Genomic DNA, 16,349 nt, shown 5'->3' with positions numbered 1-16,349 from the left:
AGAGAGAGAGAGAGAGAGATTGAGAGAGCACAACCAGGGGAAGTGCCAGAGGAAGAGGGAGAAGCAGGCTCCTTGTTGAGCAGGGGATCATGACCAGCCCAAGGCAGATGTTTACCTGGCTGATCTACCCAGGTGCCCCAAAAAACTTTTTTAAATATAAAATTTTGGGGGGCGCCTGGGTGACTCAGTGGGTTAAGCTGCTGCCTTCGGCTCAGGTCATGATCTCAGGGTTCTGGGATCGAGTCCCACATTGGGCTCTCTGCTCAGCAGGGAGCCTGCTTCCCTTCCTCTCTCTCTGCCTGCCTCTCCATCTGCTTGTGATTTCTCTCTGTCAAATAAATAAATAAAATCTTAAAAAATATATATATATATATAATTTTTGGGAGGGCAAAAGGCAAAACTGGAATTATTTAGCATATACAGTAGTTTTCTATCCTACTTTAAATGGCAGCATTATTCTACTGTGGATATTCTGGAATTTATTCAATCATTTTTCTGTTCCAGTTATTTATTTATTTGTTTATTTAATTATATATATTTTTAAGATTTTATTTATTTATGTGACAGAGAGAGAGAGAGAGAGGTCACAAGTAGGCAGAGTGGCAGGCAGAGAGAGAGGAGGAAGCAGGCTCCGTGCTGAGCAGAGAGCCAGATGCAGAGCCTGATCCCAGGACCCTGAGACCATGACCTGAACTGAAGGCAGAGGCTTAACCTACTGAGCCACCCAGGCACACCTGTTCCAGTTTTTTAATTATAATAACATTATCATAATCATACAGATTTATGTATTTGGCTACTGTCTGTCTCCTCCAACTATAATGTAAACTCCAAAAAGCAGTTCTCTTTTGGTTACTAGTATGTCTGCCGTGCCTAAATCAGTACTTGACACAGTACTGGTATGCAGAAAATATATGTTGATGAAATGAATACTATGAATGTGTTTTTAATTTATTTTTTACTTATTTATTTTTTAAAGATTTATCCATTTATTTGAGGAAGGGAGGAGTAGAAGAGGAAGAGAGTCCCAAGCAGACCCTGCACCCAGTGTGGAGCCCAATGTGGGGCTCAGTCCTGAGATCATGACCTGACTGATCATGACTCTTGGCTGAAACCAAGAGTCTGATGCTCAACTGACTGCATCACCCAGGCACCCCTAAATGTGTTTTTTTGTGAATTTTAAACACATTTTTATTACTTCTCTATAAGGAATCATTTGAAGAGGATGCAGCAGGCCACTGTTTACTATTACTATTGCTATCATTGTTTACTTATTTATACATTTTTACAAAGTTACCAGTGCATTTAATAAAAGACAATGCTGTCAGGTTGTATTAGGGTCCAGAGAAAGAATATAGGATATGAACATCAGAAGCCATTTTTAAATCATGGCTTTACCAGGTATTTGCACAGAATCTTGAGTAGATCACTTACCAAGATTCCTTTTCTCTTTCAAAGAAAACTAATCCTAGCACATAGGATTGTAAAGATTTAAGTAATAAAAGTGCTTTGTTGGGGTGCCTGGGTGGCTCGGTCAGTTAAATGTTGGACTCTTGATTTTGGCTCACGTCATGATCTCAGGGTTGTGAGACCAAGCCCCACATCCAGCTCCACACTGAGCCTGGATCTGCTTAACATTCCCTCTCTACCTCTCCCTCTGCCCCTCACCCCTCACAATCTCTAAAAATAAATAATTTTTTAAAAAGTGCTTTGTAAAATTTAAGGCATATAGCATATAAATGTTGGTAAGGTGGTATTGCTAAGCCACCTGTGTCCAAAAAACTGAAAAGAAAAAAAGACTGCCATTAAAAAAATGTATCTTTACATATAATAGAGCACAGAAGAGCAATGAAGGAGCCACATTATTAGGCATTATAAAACATACCATTTTAAAAAATAGAGCCTAAATGAAGCAATGAAAATGCCCTCAATATTTTTTTTTTAAAGATTTTATTTATTTATTTGACAGAGAGAGATCACAAGTAGGCAGAGAGGCAGGCAGAGAGAGAGAGAGGAGGAAGCAGGCTCCCTGCTGAGCAGAGAGCCCGATGCGGGACTCGATCCCAGGACCCTGAGATCATGACCTGAGCCGAAGGCAGTGGCTTAACCCACTGAGCCACCCAGGCGCCCCTGCCCTCAATATTTTTTAAACATTTTTTTTTATAATGCCCTCAATATTGCATGAGATTTGCCTTCTCTTACTTACACAGGTTAGACTAGGTTCTCAAACTTCAGGTGAGTCAGAATCACTGGATGGCAGTTAAAACATGGGTTGCTGGGCCCTCCTCTAGTTTCTGATTCAGTAGTTCTAAGGTGGTGCCCAAGATTGTCCCTTTCTAAGAAGTTCTAGGATATGTCAATATTACTAATCTGGGGAACTGAATTTTGAGAACCACTGGGCTAAAGAAGAAGCTTTTTAATTACCAGCAATTTTATTCCATCTGTGCTAAGACAAAAAATTCATTCATTTACCACTATTCATTCAGCAAATATTTATCAAGGGGCTATTAAGTGCCAGACAATGTTCCAGGGGCTTAGGCTATATTCCTTCAAACAGAGATCCTTGTCCTTGTGACAATTACATTAGAGAGTAAAGGGATACAGACAATCAACAATGAAAAAAAGTAAATTATATAGTTTGTTAGAAGGTATAAGTGCTAGAAAAATAGAGAAAAAGTAAAGTAAGCCAAGGAGAACTGGGAGTGCCAGGATGGGAGTGGGAATACACTTTAAACAGGATAGCTAGAGATTTCCCTGAGGTGATATTTGAGCAAAGACTTGAAGGTGGTAAGGCAGCTAGCTGTGTGGTTATATGAAAAAGAGCATTCCAGGTAGAGAGAATAGCTAGTAGGCTGGAGTAGAGTGAGAGGATTCAAGTAGTAGGTGAGGCTAAGAGGAAATAGAGAGCCTGAACACTTAGGGCCTTGACTTTTACTCTGAATGGAAAAAAAAAAAAAAAAAAAAAAAAAAAAGAGATCCACTGTAGGGTTTTGAGTAGAGAAGTACCATGAAATGAGTTAGATATTAAAGATTACTCTAGCTGAGAACAGACTATTGGGAGGCAGGTAGAAAGAAGCAGGGGGCCCAATTGGGAGACTATTGCAATGACATAAGAAAGAGATAAAGATAGCTAATTGTAGGGTAGAGAAAGGTGGTGGCATATAGGATATGGCTTAAAGACAGCCAACAGGATTTCTTGTTGGATTGCATGTGGGGTATGGAGGTAAACAGGAGTGAAATACCACTGGACTAAAGCCCAAATGTTTTGGGGCTGAGCTACCAGAAGGATGGAGTTGTTACCAAGGACTGCTAGGCTCTGGACAGTCTGCTGTTTTTGTTTGTCTGTTTGTTTTTTCATTTTGTGTACTTTATTTTTTAAGCTTTAATTCCAGTAAGGTTAACATACAATATTCTGTTAGTTTCAAATGTACAATAAAGTGATTCAACAGTTCCAGTCTGATGTTAATTAAGAGTCTAGGAAAGAGGGGCACCTGGGTGGCTCAGTCGGTTACGCATCTGCCTTGGGCTCAGGTCATGATCCCAGGGTCCTGGGACTGAGCTCAGATTCCAATTCTGACTCCCTGCTCAGTGGCGGTCTGCTTCTCCCTCTCCTCTACCCCAATCCCCCTGCTTCTGCGTACTCTTTCTCTCTCTCTCAAATAAATAAAATCTTAAAGAAACTAAAAAGAGGTTAATGAAAAGAGAAGGAACCATCAAAGGAGACTGACAAGGACTGACCCATGAAACAAGCTAAAAAAAGAAGATACTGTGTCAAATGCTGCAGACAGGTCCAATAAGACCAGGTCAGAGAACTGACATTAGATTTAGCAATCTGTTAGCCAGTAGAGACCTTGACAAGAGCAGTAATAGATAACAGGGTCAAAAACCTAGAGTAAGTTGAAGAGAGAATGGGAGAAATGAAATTTGAGATTTGATTTAGGTAATTCTTTTAAGGCATTTTGCTTTAAAAAGAGGAGAAAGGCATGTAGCATGGTAGTAAGGATCAGAAGAGGTTTTTTATTAAGTTGAGAATGCTTATGTGATATAGGAGTAAAAAAATATTATGGAGTCACACTTTCGAGATACTCAACTAGATAAGGAAATAAAGAAAAGGCCTGGACAAAAAGAGGGCAAATATATTTTGTTACTACATTCTATTATACAATCAACACTAGTCTACCTAGAATGTGTTCATATTGAAATATGCTTTAAAAATCCCTTAGGCGTTTTCACAGGTAATTAACTGATACTCTTAAGTTGAGCTATTAAGTGTATACTATGTCTATAACAGGTAAAATTTTACACATGTGCTATAAAAACACTAGAGAGGTTTCAAATGTACACTGACCTTAATGTTAATACAGCAGTAAGTATAACCACATTCTAGAATCATTATCCATATTAAACGATCCTGAAAACGGCCCAAGTAATGAGATCCAGGTAAGAGGAGACCTAAAATAAATTAGAAAAAAAAAAGTAAGTAGTATTCAAGCTTGTTTTATTTTGCCATGTGAACCTTCAAAACTGGTAAGATACTTGGAACTGATTCATAGCTCCTTTTATTCTCTCTTTATGTTAATAGAAACAATTATTCATTGCGTATCGGGGGCATTAAATTAAGCTTTTGATAGGAACAGGAACAGTTAAAAGAGAAAATCTATAGGTAATACATAAAAATTCAAGGATATATTTTCCAGAGAAACAAATTAGAATCTGCTATATAAAATCCTAACTACAGTAGGAAAAGTAGGAAAGTATTAAATGTAAAAGTATATAAAAGCCAACTTCACATTATTTATTTAAAGCATTTTGGACATTTTTTTATAAACATACATATAAAAATGTTTTGTGGTGTTAAAAATTTACATAAAATGCTACTACCACACTGTATAAAAACTTTAAAAAATTAGTTTTCTCTTAACATTATGTCTCTGAGATCTGCCCATGTTGACTGCAAATAGTTCAAGTCATTTGCACCTACAGTTGAGAATTCACTGTATGAATACAGCTAAATTTGAACATTCATTTCCCATTTATAAACACATTCCATATATTTCCAATTTTTCTCTATCATAAATAATACTGCAGGGATTACCTTTGTGCTAGTCTGCTTATGCTATATGCTATACAGTAAAGAGTTAACATAGCAGAACTAACTGTTACCCTTTGAAAGTCCTGCTTGCAAAGCTGTTTGATGGCTGGCAATGGGGACTTGCGTTTCTGGAGAATTCTCACCATCCTCCTTGATAAGAGTGTCATTGTGTCTAAACAGTTTGTACAAACAATACAGTTTATCGGGAACACCTGTTTTCTTTCTAGGAGTCTGGAATCTTGGTACATGCTAGGCAGAGGGTGGCCTACATGACCACACCCCAAATAAAAGCCCTAGGCACTGAGTCTCAAATAAGCTTCCCTGGTAGTCACCGTATCACACAGGTTGTGACAATGTGTGACTGGAGAATTAAACATGTTCTGAATGATTCCATCGGGAGAGGACATCTGGAAGCTTGCACCATGATTTACCCCATGTAACTATTCTCTTCATTGATTTTGTTCTGCATTCTTTTGCTATAATAAATCTTAGCCATGAGTACAAATATATATTGAGCTCTGCAAATCCTCTCAGTGAATCATCAAACCTGGATATGGGCTTGGGGAAACCCCAAAACACATGTACAAAAGTTTCTCTAGAATCAGAATCTAATTAGAATTATGGAATCTAAAAGTGGATCCCTAGGTCATGGGATATGTACACCTTTACTATAGACTATTAGTTTACTCTTCAAGGTGGTTATACAAATTTATATTCCCTTCTAGCAAGGGTGTGAAAGTTCTTATTCTTCATACCCTAGCCAATACTTGGTAATGTCAGACTTTTACATTTCTGTCAACCAGATGTATGTGAAATGTTATCTCATTGTTTTCCCCCCGCCAAGAGAAACTTTATGACACACTTCTTGGCTGAGTGTAACTGATTCCATAATAAAGTATAATTTCTACCTTAGGTATTTATTACTTTAGATGTGAGTCAAACCTCACAGGTATTTTTATAAGTGGCATAATATTATATGATAAACCTTAATTAAAACTGGATGAAAAGATTAAAAGTGTAGAATATTTTCTTAGAGAGAGAAAAATGATTATTCATTAAAAAATTTGTACTATAAAGTTTTTCCTAAATTATCTCCCAAATTTAGGTAACAAATAATTAGAAAAGTTCAATCCAAGTAAGTATTTCATTAAAATTCTAATTTGAAATTATTATTCTGCTTGGAATCAGTTTGCCAAGATGTCACTGGGTATTTCTAAAACAAGGTTCAAAGGCTAAGGCATATGATAGGAGATAGCACACTACTGTCATCAGCTTGGGCCTTATCTAAAACCAACCTTGAGAACCTTGAGAAGCACAATCTAGTTGAATTTGTAGTTAAGTGTACAATGAAAGCATTAATTCATAAAATTAGTTCATCCTCACATAAAATTTTTTTCTTGCTGACACTTCCATAGTACTTCACTTTGGGAGGCTACTGATCATTGGCCACTGCTTTTGTTATCTTGCCCTGTAACCTTGTCAGACTGTTTACATTGCCATACAGTAACTAACAAGATCCTAACAAACTTCCTTAAGCCCTTCAATCTTGTATTATGTAAAGCTAGTTTTTACTATTTATGGATCTAAGCCATTGCATCTACTTGATGTGAACTCACTATAAATTCATGGAAATTTTGGGAGATAAGGTGTTTTCATGGTTAAGTAGTGGGACTATAGCCTGATTTTATCCAAGAAAATATTTTTTTTAAAAATGTCAAGTCACCTTAATGAAATTTCCCTTTACTATTTTTATGACTTTATTTAGCTCAAAATAAGGGGCAAGAGATATACTTCTATTTCATAGTTAGTCCTTCTGCCAGTATTAGAATCTATATAATGGTTGAATCAAAGACTTCTTTTGTATGTCCTTTTTTTTTTTTTTTTTTTTTTTTTTTGGGTATTTAAAATATATCAGTGAGGATTTTTTAAGCAAAAGCATTTACTTACCTAAACTTCCAGCTGCCATTGCAGCCTGCAGTGCAGTGGTCAGACCTGGGACCATCTGGTCGTAGTACACTGTGTCTGCGCACATGCAGGCCGCGGTGCCCACTGCTCCTGGCCAAATCTGAACAGGTCGGGGAAAGCCCACCAAGAACAAAGGAAGGGTGAAGAGGGGGAGCAAGGGAGAGGAGAGTAGTGTAGAGAAAATGATGAAGACCAACACAAATGGAGAGAAGACAATGTTGAGAATACATAAAGTGGTGGTTGACTTTCGACGTTTTTTCTCAGTCCACGATGCTAAAAGTACAGTCACAGCAAATTGCAGCTTAGAGATGAACTGAATCAGACGATCACGCATGATGCCAACCTGTAGAAATGTAAAAATCTTTCTTTTATTCTCAAAGACTTCATGAATTTTCAAGATCACGTAAGGAAAACTATAATTTTATTATTGCTACAACATTTTTGCAGAAATAATCCTTATATGAGATTCTTTGCTGTAATATTCTCCAACCCCACAAGTAATAAATGAGTCTACATTTTTTAAAAAGTTTGGGCTCCCTTAGGAAAAAAGTAATAACAAAGAGGACAAACAGAGTGCTAGGATAGCTTAAAGTTGACTAACTTTTTGTAATACATGCTTGTTAGGTCATGAGAACCAGAAGTAATAAATAGTTAAGTAACTATCCTTAATTCATCCTTATTTTAGAGAGTATTGTACAGAGAAACATAAGTCATAAGACAAACCTTAGTAGGCTGAAATCATACAAGTATGTTCATACAAATCATGCAAAGTATGTTCTTTAACCAAAACAGAATTTGATCAACAATAGAAATAAAAAAAAATAATAAAGGAATCTTGAAATTAAAAGACACAGTGCTGGGGTGCCTGGCTGGCTCAGTTGGTTGAGTATGTAACTCTTGTTCTTGGGGTTGCAAGTTAGGTGTAGAGATTACTTAAAAATAAAATCCTACCAAAAAAATAATTAAAAGATACATTGCTAAGTAACCAAGGGGTCAAAGAAGACATCACACACACAAAATGAGAAAACATTTTGAGATGAATGAAACAAAAACACAACATACCAAAACTTGTGATTCAGCTAAAACAGCACTCAAGAGGGCAAATTATAGCTAGCTTTAAATGCCTATATAGAAGATTTTTTTTTATAATTTTTTTTTTTTTAATTTGAGAGAGAGAGAGAGTGAGAGAGCATGAGAGGAGAGGTCAGAGGGAGAAGCAGACTCCCCATGGAGCTGGGAGCCTGATGTGGGACTCAGACCCAGGACTCCGGGATCATGACCTGAGCTGAAGGCAGTTGCTTAACAAACTGAGCCACCCAGGTGTCCTATATAGAAGATCTTAAACCAGTAAGATAATCTTTCACCTTAGGAAACTAGAAAATAAAGCACAAACTGAACCTCAAGTAAGCAGAAGAAAGGAAATAATAAATATTAGGGCAGAAATGAAAAAAATAGAGAATATAAAAACAATCGAGAAAATCAATAAAACCAAAAGCTGGTTTTTTTGAGATCAATAAAATGGACAAACCTTTAGCTACACTGACCAAGAATAAAACAGAGAAGACTCAATTACTAAAATCAGGAATGAAAGAGATAACTTTACCTTATAGAAATCTTACAGAAAAAAATTAGGACAGTAAGAGAATACTATGAACTGTATGCTGATAAATTTGATCACTTAAATGAAACAAACAAGTTCCTAGAAAAACATATAGCAACTCAAGAAGAAATATAAAAACTGAATAGACATATAAAAATTAAGGAAATTGAATTTGTAATTTAAAAGCTACTCACAGAGAAAAGCTGAGGCTCAGATGCCTTCCATATTACAAAATACTACATACCGCAAAATATTTAAATATGATCAAACATTTAAGAATAATTAGTATGGAATTCCCAAATCATTCTATGAGTCAGTACTATTTTGATATCTAAACCAAAGACATGACAATAAAAGAAAGCAACAGATACATATATATATCAACCACACAAAAATACTAGTCAACCGAATCCTGCGACATATAAGCAGGATTATACACCATAACCAAATGGGATTTATTCCTAGAATGTAAGGTTGGTTTAACAACCAGAAATCAACATAATATTCCATGTTAACAAATTAAAGGACAAAAGCACATGACCATTTCAATAGACACAGAAAATACATCAGGCAAAATCCAATACCCTTAATGATAAAAAGACTAACCAGAAATAGAAGGGAACTTCCTCAACCTGACAAAGAACATCTATACTAGGGTTGCCTGGGTGGTTCAGTCAGCTTAGCTTCTGCCTTTGGCTCAAGTCATGATCTCAGGGTCATGGAACCAAGTCCTGCTGAGTGAGGAGCCCAATGTGGGACTTGGTCTGAGGACCCTGGGATCATGACTGTTTCTCCCTCTGCCTGCTGGTCCCCCTGCTTATGTGCTTGATCTCTCTCTCTCTCTCTCTCTGACAATAAAAACCCTTAAAAAAAAGTTTCTTTAAAAAAAATAAAAAAGGAACATCTACAATAACTGATGTCATATCTAACGGTAAAAAACTGACATCAACTTAATGGAGAAAGACTGACTGCTTTCCTCATAAGATGTCCACTCTTCTCTTTGACATTTTACAGGAGGTTCTGGCCAGGGCAAGTAGGTAAGAAAAACAGAGGAAAGACATCTAGATTGAAAAGAAAGAAGTAAAAATATCTCTACTATTTCTAATTTGCAGATGATGTGATGTTATATACAGAATGTCTTAAAAAACCCACTAAAAATCTACCAGAACTCATAGAAATGAGGTTTTAGGACACAAGATTAATATTTTTAAAAAATTAATTGTATTCTCTACTCTAGCAGTAAACAAGCCAAAAAATGAATTAAGAAAACAACTCTATTTATATCATCAAAAAGAATAATATACTTAGGAAAATTTTAGTAAAAGTGTTAAGACTTAGGACACTGAAAACTACAAAACATTGTTGAAATAAAGATCTTAAAAAAATATAAATACACGTCATATTGATGGATGGGAAGAATTAATATTTTTTAAGATGTCAATACTCCCCAAATTGATCTCCACATTCAAGGTAATCTCTACCAAAGTTTCAGATGCCTTCTTGCTAAAACTTAAAAGCTGAAACTAATATTTACATCATAATGCAGGGGCACTGGAAGAGACAAAACAATCTTGAAAAAGAAGAACAAAGTGGGAAGACTCACACTTCCTGATTTCAAAACCTACTACAAAGTATTGTAATACAGATGGGATAGTACTGGCATAAAGACAGACATACAGATAAATGGAAAAGAACTGTGGGTCCAGAAATAAACTCTTACATTTGTCATTTGATTTTTGACCAGGGTGCCAAAAAAAGTCATTGAGGGAAAGATAGTTCTTTCAATAGATGGTGCTGGAACAATTGTATATCCGTTCATAAAAGAATGAATTTGGAATCCTACCTCATATCATGTGCAAAAATAAGCTCAAAGTAGATCATAGACCCAACTGTAGGAGTTATAGTTTTAACTGTAAAACTCTTAGAAGAAAACGCAGTAAATCTGTATGATTTGGGAATGAGCAGTGTTTATTAGAATGATCCCAACAATTCAAGTGACGAAAGAACAAAGAAATAAATTGAACTTCAGCAAAATTAAAAACTTTTTTTGCTTCAAAGGATATTATCAAGGAGAACGACTTCCTACAGAATGGGAGAAAATTTTTGTTTACCATATATATCAAGGAACTTGTATCCAGAATATATAAAGAACTCTTAAACTCAACAACAAAAGGGCAAGCCACATAAGGTGGACAAAGGATCAGAATAGACATTTCTCCAAAAAACATGCACAAATGGCCAATAAATTTATGAAAAAATGCATAATTAGAATTTAAGGAATGCAAATCAAAATTACAATGAGATAGCAGTTTGCACCCCCCAGAATGAAAAAGTATTGGTATTGGTATGGATGTAGAGAAATCCTCATGATATTGTTGGTGGGAGTGTAAACTGGTACTATCACCTTGGGAAAATGTTTGGCAGTATCTTGAAGTGTTAAACATAGACCTACTATGAATTGAAACTCCAGTCCTAGATACTTAAGAGAAATGAAAACATATGTCCAAAAAATAAATGTCCAAAAACATGTACACAAATGTTCATAGCAGCATTATTCATAATAGTCAAAAAGTAAAAACAACCTAAAAATCCATCATCTGATAAATAAATCAACCAGAGAAACCAAATGTGTATAAATGGTTTCTGGGGCTGGAGTGGGGGGTAGGAAGGATGGAGGGTGGAAATAAGGAAGGACATTAATGTGCATGAGGTATCTTCTTAGGATGTTGAAATGGTTTAAAATTAGACTACAGTGATGCCTACTGCTGAAATGTATAAGTAGATGATTTTATGGTATGTGAACTATATATCAATAAAGCTAATAAAATATATGCTTACTAGTAAGAGTCTGATTCCTGTATCCACACTTCTGTTCCACCACACATCCGTACTGGAGATGAACAAGTGTACTACTGATACAATGACTGTCTCCAATAAAGCATTTTCTGTATGCTGCCATACCTGTGGTACACAAATTATCCACTTTATCAAGTAGAATTTGATAAATTTAGGTAAACTGTCAGAATAAACAAAACTGCAATTAAACTTAGCAATACAAAAATACTATTAAGCGCTTATAAGGATTACCATTCTAAAAGCTCTCGTGAATCCAATGGAGACAGACACAGAGTGGAGCCCTTGTAAGGAACTGTCCAATGAAAGAAATGCTATCATAGCAAAGGGTGATACTAGGGCAAACAAAAAAAAAGAAACAAATTTAATTATGTTGGTTAGTGATTTTTATGAGCATATTTTAGCAGTTAACTGAAAAAACTGATAAACTAAAATATAAATGAATAAACGCCTGTATGTAGTATATTGCAAAAACATGGGCATTCCATATTTTTGTATACCTCCTAGATATAACACAAAGTTAGTAGCTTTTATCTTCCTACCTAGATTTAGCAAAATCCGTCTGACAACACCAATCTTCACAAGCCTTGTTCGCTTTTCTAAGAATAAAGTCACAGTTTGCACATCCTTTGGATAGAAAGGGTTTCGGAAAATTCCAAAGATACAAACACTTTGAATTTCTCTAAGTATCCACAGTATTATAAGCAATATCATCAAAACATAGCCAACAACAGCCTGAGGACTGTTTTTGGAAATCTGTGAGAAACCAGCAAAATGATGCAGCAGACTAGTTTCTATGAGAGCCAAGACTAATATGATGATGTAGAAAAGGCACTCCTTCCAAGTAAACTGTTTTTCTGAACCACTGGGTAAAGCCTTAGATTTGGTTCCAACTCTGTGTCTAGTCACACTGTGTTTGAAGACAAGACACATGTCACTTAGGTTAAGACTCAGTAAGAACCCAAGTGCAGTCATGAAAAGAACCACACCAACAGTGCTGGGAATGAAATACGATGTTACAGCTGTTCCAGCAGAAATGATGAACATTATTAACAACCTGCAGAGAAAAAAAAAAAAAAAGATTTGCTCGAAAAGAAAGATTGCACTTTAAGAATAAATTACATAGAACTTTAATATTTAAAATAATTACCGGAGGTGTGTTGACATAGATGAGCCTCCAAGGCCAAACTCTAAAACCTGCTCCATCGCCCATAAGAAAAGTGAGTCAGGTGGGGGCAGAGTCCCTAGTGCCCACAGAAAGGGTAAAAATATAAATAAGATGTGTAAAATCTGATTCACTTGTTCTAGAGCTGGTATATTTACCAAAAACCTGTAAGAAAAAGGAAACATTTAAATCATACCAAATAATATACAGAAGAGAATCTTCCCAGGAAAAACAACATATGCAACCCAGTCCCTGAGACAAAGGAACATTTACAAAAAGATCCTAGTCCCAAAATGCAAAAGAGTAGCATTTATAAATTGTGACCATAGTCCTTCCCCCTTATCAGCAACTATCCCTACTCAATTATGTATGAGATTAGCACTTAGAAAATATGTGGATTCAAATGCGGAAAGAAGGAAGAAGTAATTAAAACCAATTTACTGAATAAAATTGAATTTAGGGATTTGTAAAACTGATCTGAGACCAGAATAAAAATATTTCATCCTTAATTATCTAAACTACATTGCCTGAAATTCTACCAATGATTCTTCAGAGTTTAAAGTTTTCTAATTTAAAATTATAACTCTGGAAAGGCCAAACCTTATTGATGTTCTTAACCATTAGTAGCTAGCAAAGAGTATGCTTCTTGTTGTCCTCCTCCATCCTCATCCCCATAACTTAATTTGAGGTCAGTATAATTAATATCAGAAGTTTAAGGTCAGTATAGTTAATATCAGAAGTCAGCAACATTAGTTCATGAATGTATCTCTGTGGGTTAGCCTGGGAACTTAACTAGCATTTATAATAATGTTTTCATTATATACAAATAGTGGTATGGACTTGAGAATACAAACTTGTAAAATACAATCTCATAAGTTAGAGATGGCTCTATAAAGTGGAAAAATTGGTTCCTGGCATAGCTTTTACCAGTTACCCAAATATGTTATTATATGGTTTATATAATTTAATAAAAACTTAAAGCATAGAAGAATAAGCACTATCAATATATTACTAGTATTTTTGGAATAAAGCTGACCAAACACTTTGCCTAGAAACCAATAATGTCCTAATATTTACAATGTTCTAAAGATAACTTGCAAAAAAGAAAACGAAATCTCAAAACTTATAGCATAATTATACTTGAATACCTGAGCTGCTAGGAACCAAAGTCAAGGAGAAGACACCTTCTGTAATAATCACCCACTTAAGTGTATGTTAATAGCCCAGAAGCAAATGTATAGCAACTATGGCTATAATAATGACATAATGTGTTTTGTTCACACAGGTATCAGGACTATGTCAGCTAATGCACTCTGTCTCATAATGTATGTCCTTCAAATTTTTATAAGCAGAGAATTAATGAATACAAGGTTAACAATGTGATGCTAAATTAGAGGAAAATACTTTCTGTAATGTACTTTTAAAATACATTTCATTCTGGGAAGAAAATACTCAAGTACCAAAAAGGAAAATCAAACCACACACAATAAACTGCAGGAAGGTCAAGGAAAACATGCAGATCTGTAGTTATTTTTCTTCTTAAAGACTGTTAACATTTCTCTAATACATCAAGGATAGTATGTTTTGTGTAAAAATAATATATATTCAGGAAATATTTTACCCAAATTTGATTTAACCTCCCCAAATCTTTTTGTTCTTAAGCAATGACATAGAAAATCTATTTATATACAAGAGTATCATACACAAATACAAGCATATGTAATTTAGGCAACCAAACATTATGATCACTTTCCTGTATGACTCTTACTATATAATATGATTATTGTGATTTAGTCTTTTATATGGAAAATATGTTTAAATTATATTTCTGATATGTAACATGAATTTTCTAGAGCAAAATATCTAAGCCCTCAAGAAAAAAACTTTGTTTGAATCTAACAACCATAAAAATGTTTCAAATTCTATATACTCACTAAGATCCACATGCCCAGAAAAAGATGATTATAGTGACTAAGATAACATAAATACGCATCATTCAATGAAACAATTCCTGAGAGTCTATGAACTAAGAACTATGGGTTTAACACTTGTCCTTAATAAAAAAGCACAGAAAAAGTTATTTAAAATTGTTAATATACAAGTGTACTGGGTAAAATAAAGAATGGGGAAAGAGAAAATATTATTATACTGTGAGGCTTGTCTCTTCAACTTTTACATTCTCTGAAATAAAATTAAGACACAATTTGATATATTTGACAACTGTCCAAATTTGTACAGTGTACACATTTCATACATTATTAACTTGCAGTATCATAGCTACTATATAAAGATCATCTTGATTATTTTGTTGACCAAATTTCTTTTTTTAAATTTAAATTCAATTAGCCTACATGTGGTACATTGTAAGTCAAGTGGGAGGTAATTGTTCTGCATAAACATGTCATCTTTTTCTATAAAAATAGATTTGGGCAGGCTTTTGTCTTCTTTAAGTTGAAAATAAACCTCTTTGTAATGATCGAACTGCAAACATTAAAACTGTATATTAAATCCTACTAGAATCAGTAAAAAAAATTTACACTCTTTTATTTAGAAATAAGTAATGCAGAAGGTCAAGGTAACCAAATTATGAATTAACAGATTTTTTAAAAAATTAAAGAACTCAGGACATCATTTTAAATGCAAAGATGTACTATAGGCAAGTATATAATTTCTGATCTCAAAAATAGCACAATGAGACAGTAACTCAAGAACCTAAATTCTTAAAATAATCTTATAAACTTTGTTTATAAGAAGGGGATGAATGTGTATATATACACTGAAACTCAAATTTACTGCCAACTTTTCAAAACCAAGTATTTAACTGTAGTATATTTTATGGCTAATAACTAACAAACCCATTATAAATGGATTTCCCATAAACTAATTCTCCCCTTACATACGTGATTAGATGAAGAACAACAAGGATATTATAGTGTCCTCTGGTCCATAAATGTAGCACAACTAGAAGAGATTAAGATTTAGGGAATAGCAAATAGTCCCCTAAGAATAGTTCAGTTTCAGTACAAAAACTGGTTAACTATTTTTTAAATGTTTTATCTTATTTTAGGCTGCCATAACAAAATACCACAGACCAGGTGGCTTAAACAATAGAATTTTATTTCTCATAGTTCTAGAGGCAGGGAGATCAAACTGCCACCACGGTTGGGTTCTGGTGAGAACACTCCTCAAGGCTTCCAGATAGCCAACTTGTCACTACATCCTTACATGGTGGAGAGAAAGATATCAAGCTCTCTGGTCTCTCTTCTTATAATGATACCAATCCCATTAGAATAGGACCACCCTGATGACCCAACTACCTTTCAAAGACCCCCATCTCCAAATCTATCACATTGGGGGTTAGGGCTTCAACATATGAATTTTGAGGGGGCACATACATTTATTCCTTAATATTACACCCCAGTCTCCCAAATTCATGTTCTTACATGCAAAATATATGCATCCCATCCCAACAGTCTTAAAAAATTCCAGCATCAACTGTAAAGTCCAAAGTTTGTCTACCATCTAAATCAGACACAGGTTGAGACTCACGGTACACCCCAACCTAAGCCAAAATCCCTCTCTAGCTGTGAACCTGTGAAATCAGATAATTTATGTGCTTCCAAAATAAAATGGCATGACAGCCCCAGAATGGACATTCTTATTCCCAAAGGGAGAAG

General features: G+C 34.9%; 1 protein-coding gene across 3 annotated transcripts in view; it reads right to left on the bottom strand.

Annotated features, from left to right (window-relative positions):
- PCNX4 (pecanex 4) overlaps positions 1-16,349 on the bottom strand; it is a 42,780-nt gene that overhangs the window by 11,419 nt on the left and 15,012 nt on the right. For 2 of the 3 annotated variants that reach the window (XM_059182236.1, XM_059182238.1), the window contains 6 exons: positions 12,658-12,837; positions 12,050-12,564; positions 11,742-11,842; positions 11,493-11,615; positions 7,037-7,397; positions 4,346-4,449 (listed from right to left, as the gene is read on the bottom strand). In XM_059182236.1, coding sequence (XP_059038219.1) covers positions 4,346-4,449; positions 7,037-7,397; positions 11,493-11,615; positions 11,742-11,842; positions 12,050-12,564; positions 12,658-12,837 — 1,384 coding nt within the window. The remainder of the gene's footprint in view (positions 1-4,345; positions 4,450-7,036; positions 7,398-11,492; positions 11,616-11,741; positions 11,843-12,049; positions 12,565-12,657; positions 12,838-16,349) is intronic. The other variant, XM_059182237.1, reaches the window with a different exon arrangement.

The sequence above is a fragment of the Mustela lutreola genome, chromosome 7 (assembly GCF_030435805.1).
Source record: "Mustela lutreola isolate mMusLut2 chromosome 7, mMusLut2.pri, whole genome shotgun sequence".
Taxonomy (NCBI): Eukaryota; Metazoa; Chordata; class Mammalia; order Carnivora; family Mustelidae; genus Mustela; species Mustela lutreola.
Note: the sequence above shows the minus strand (reverse complement) of the source record. Positions and strands in the feature narration are given on the sequence as shown.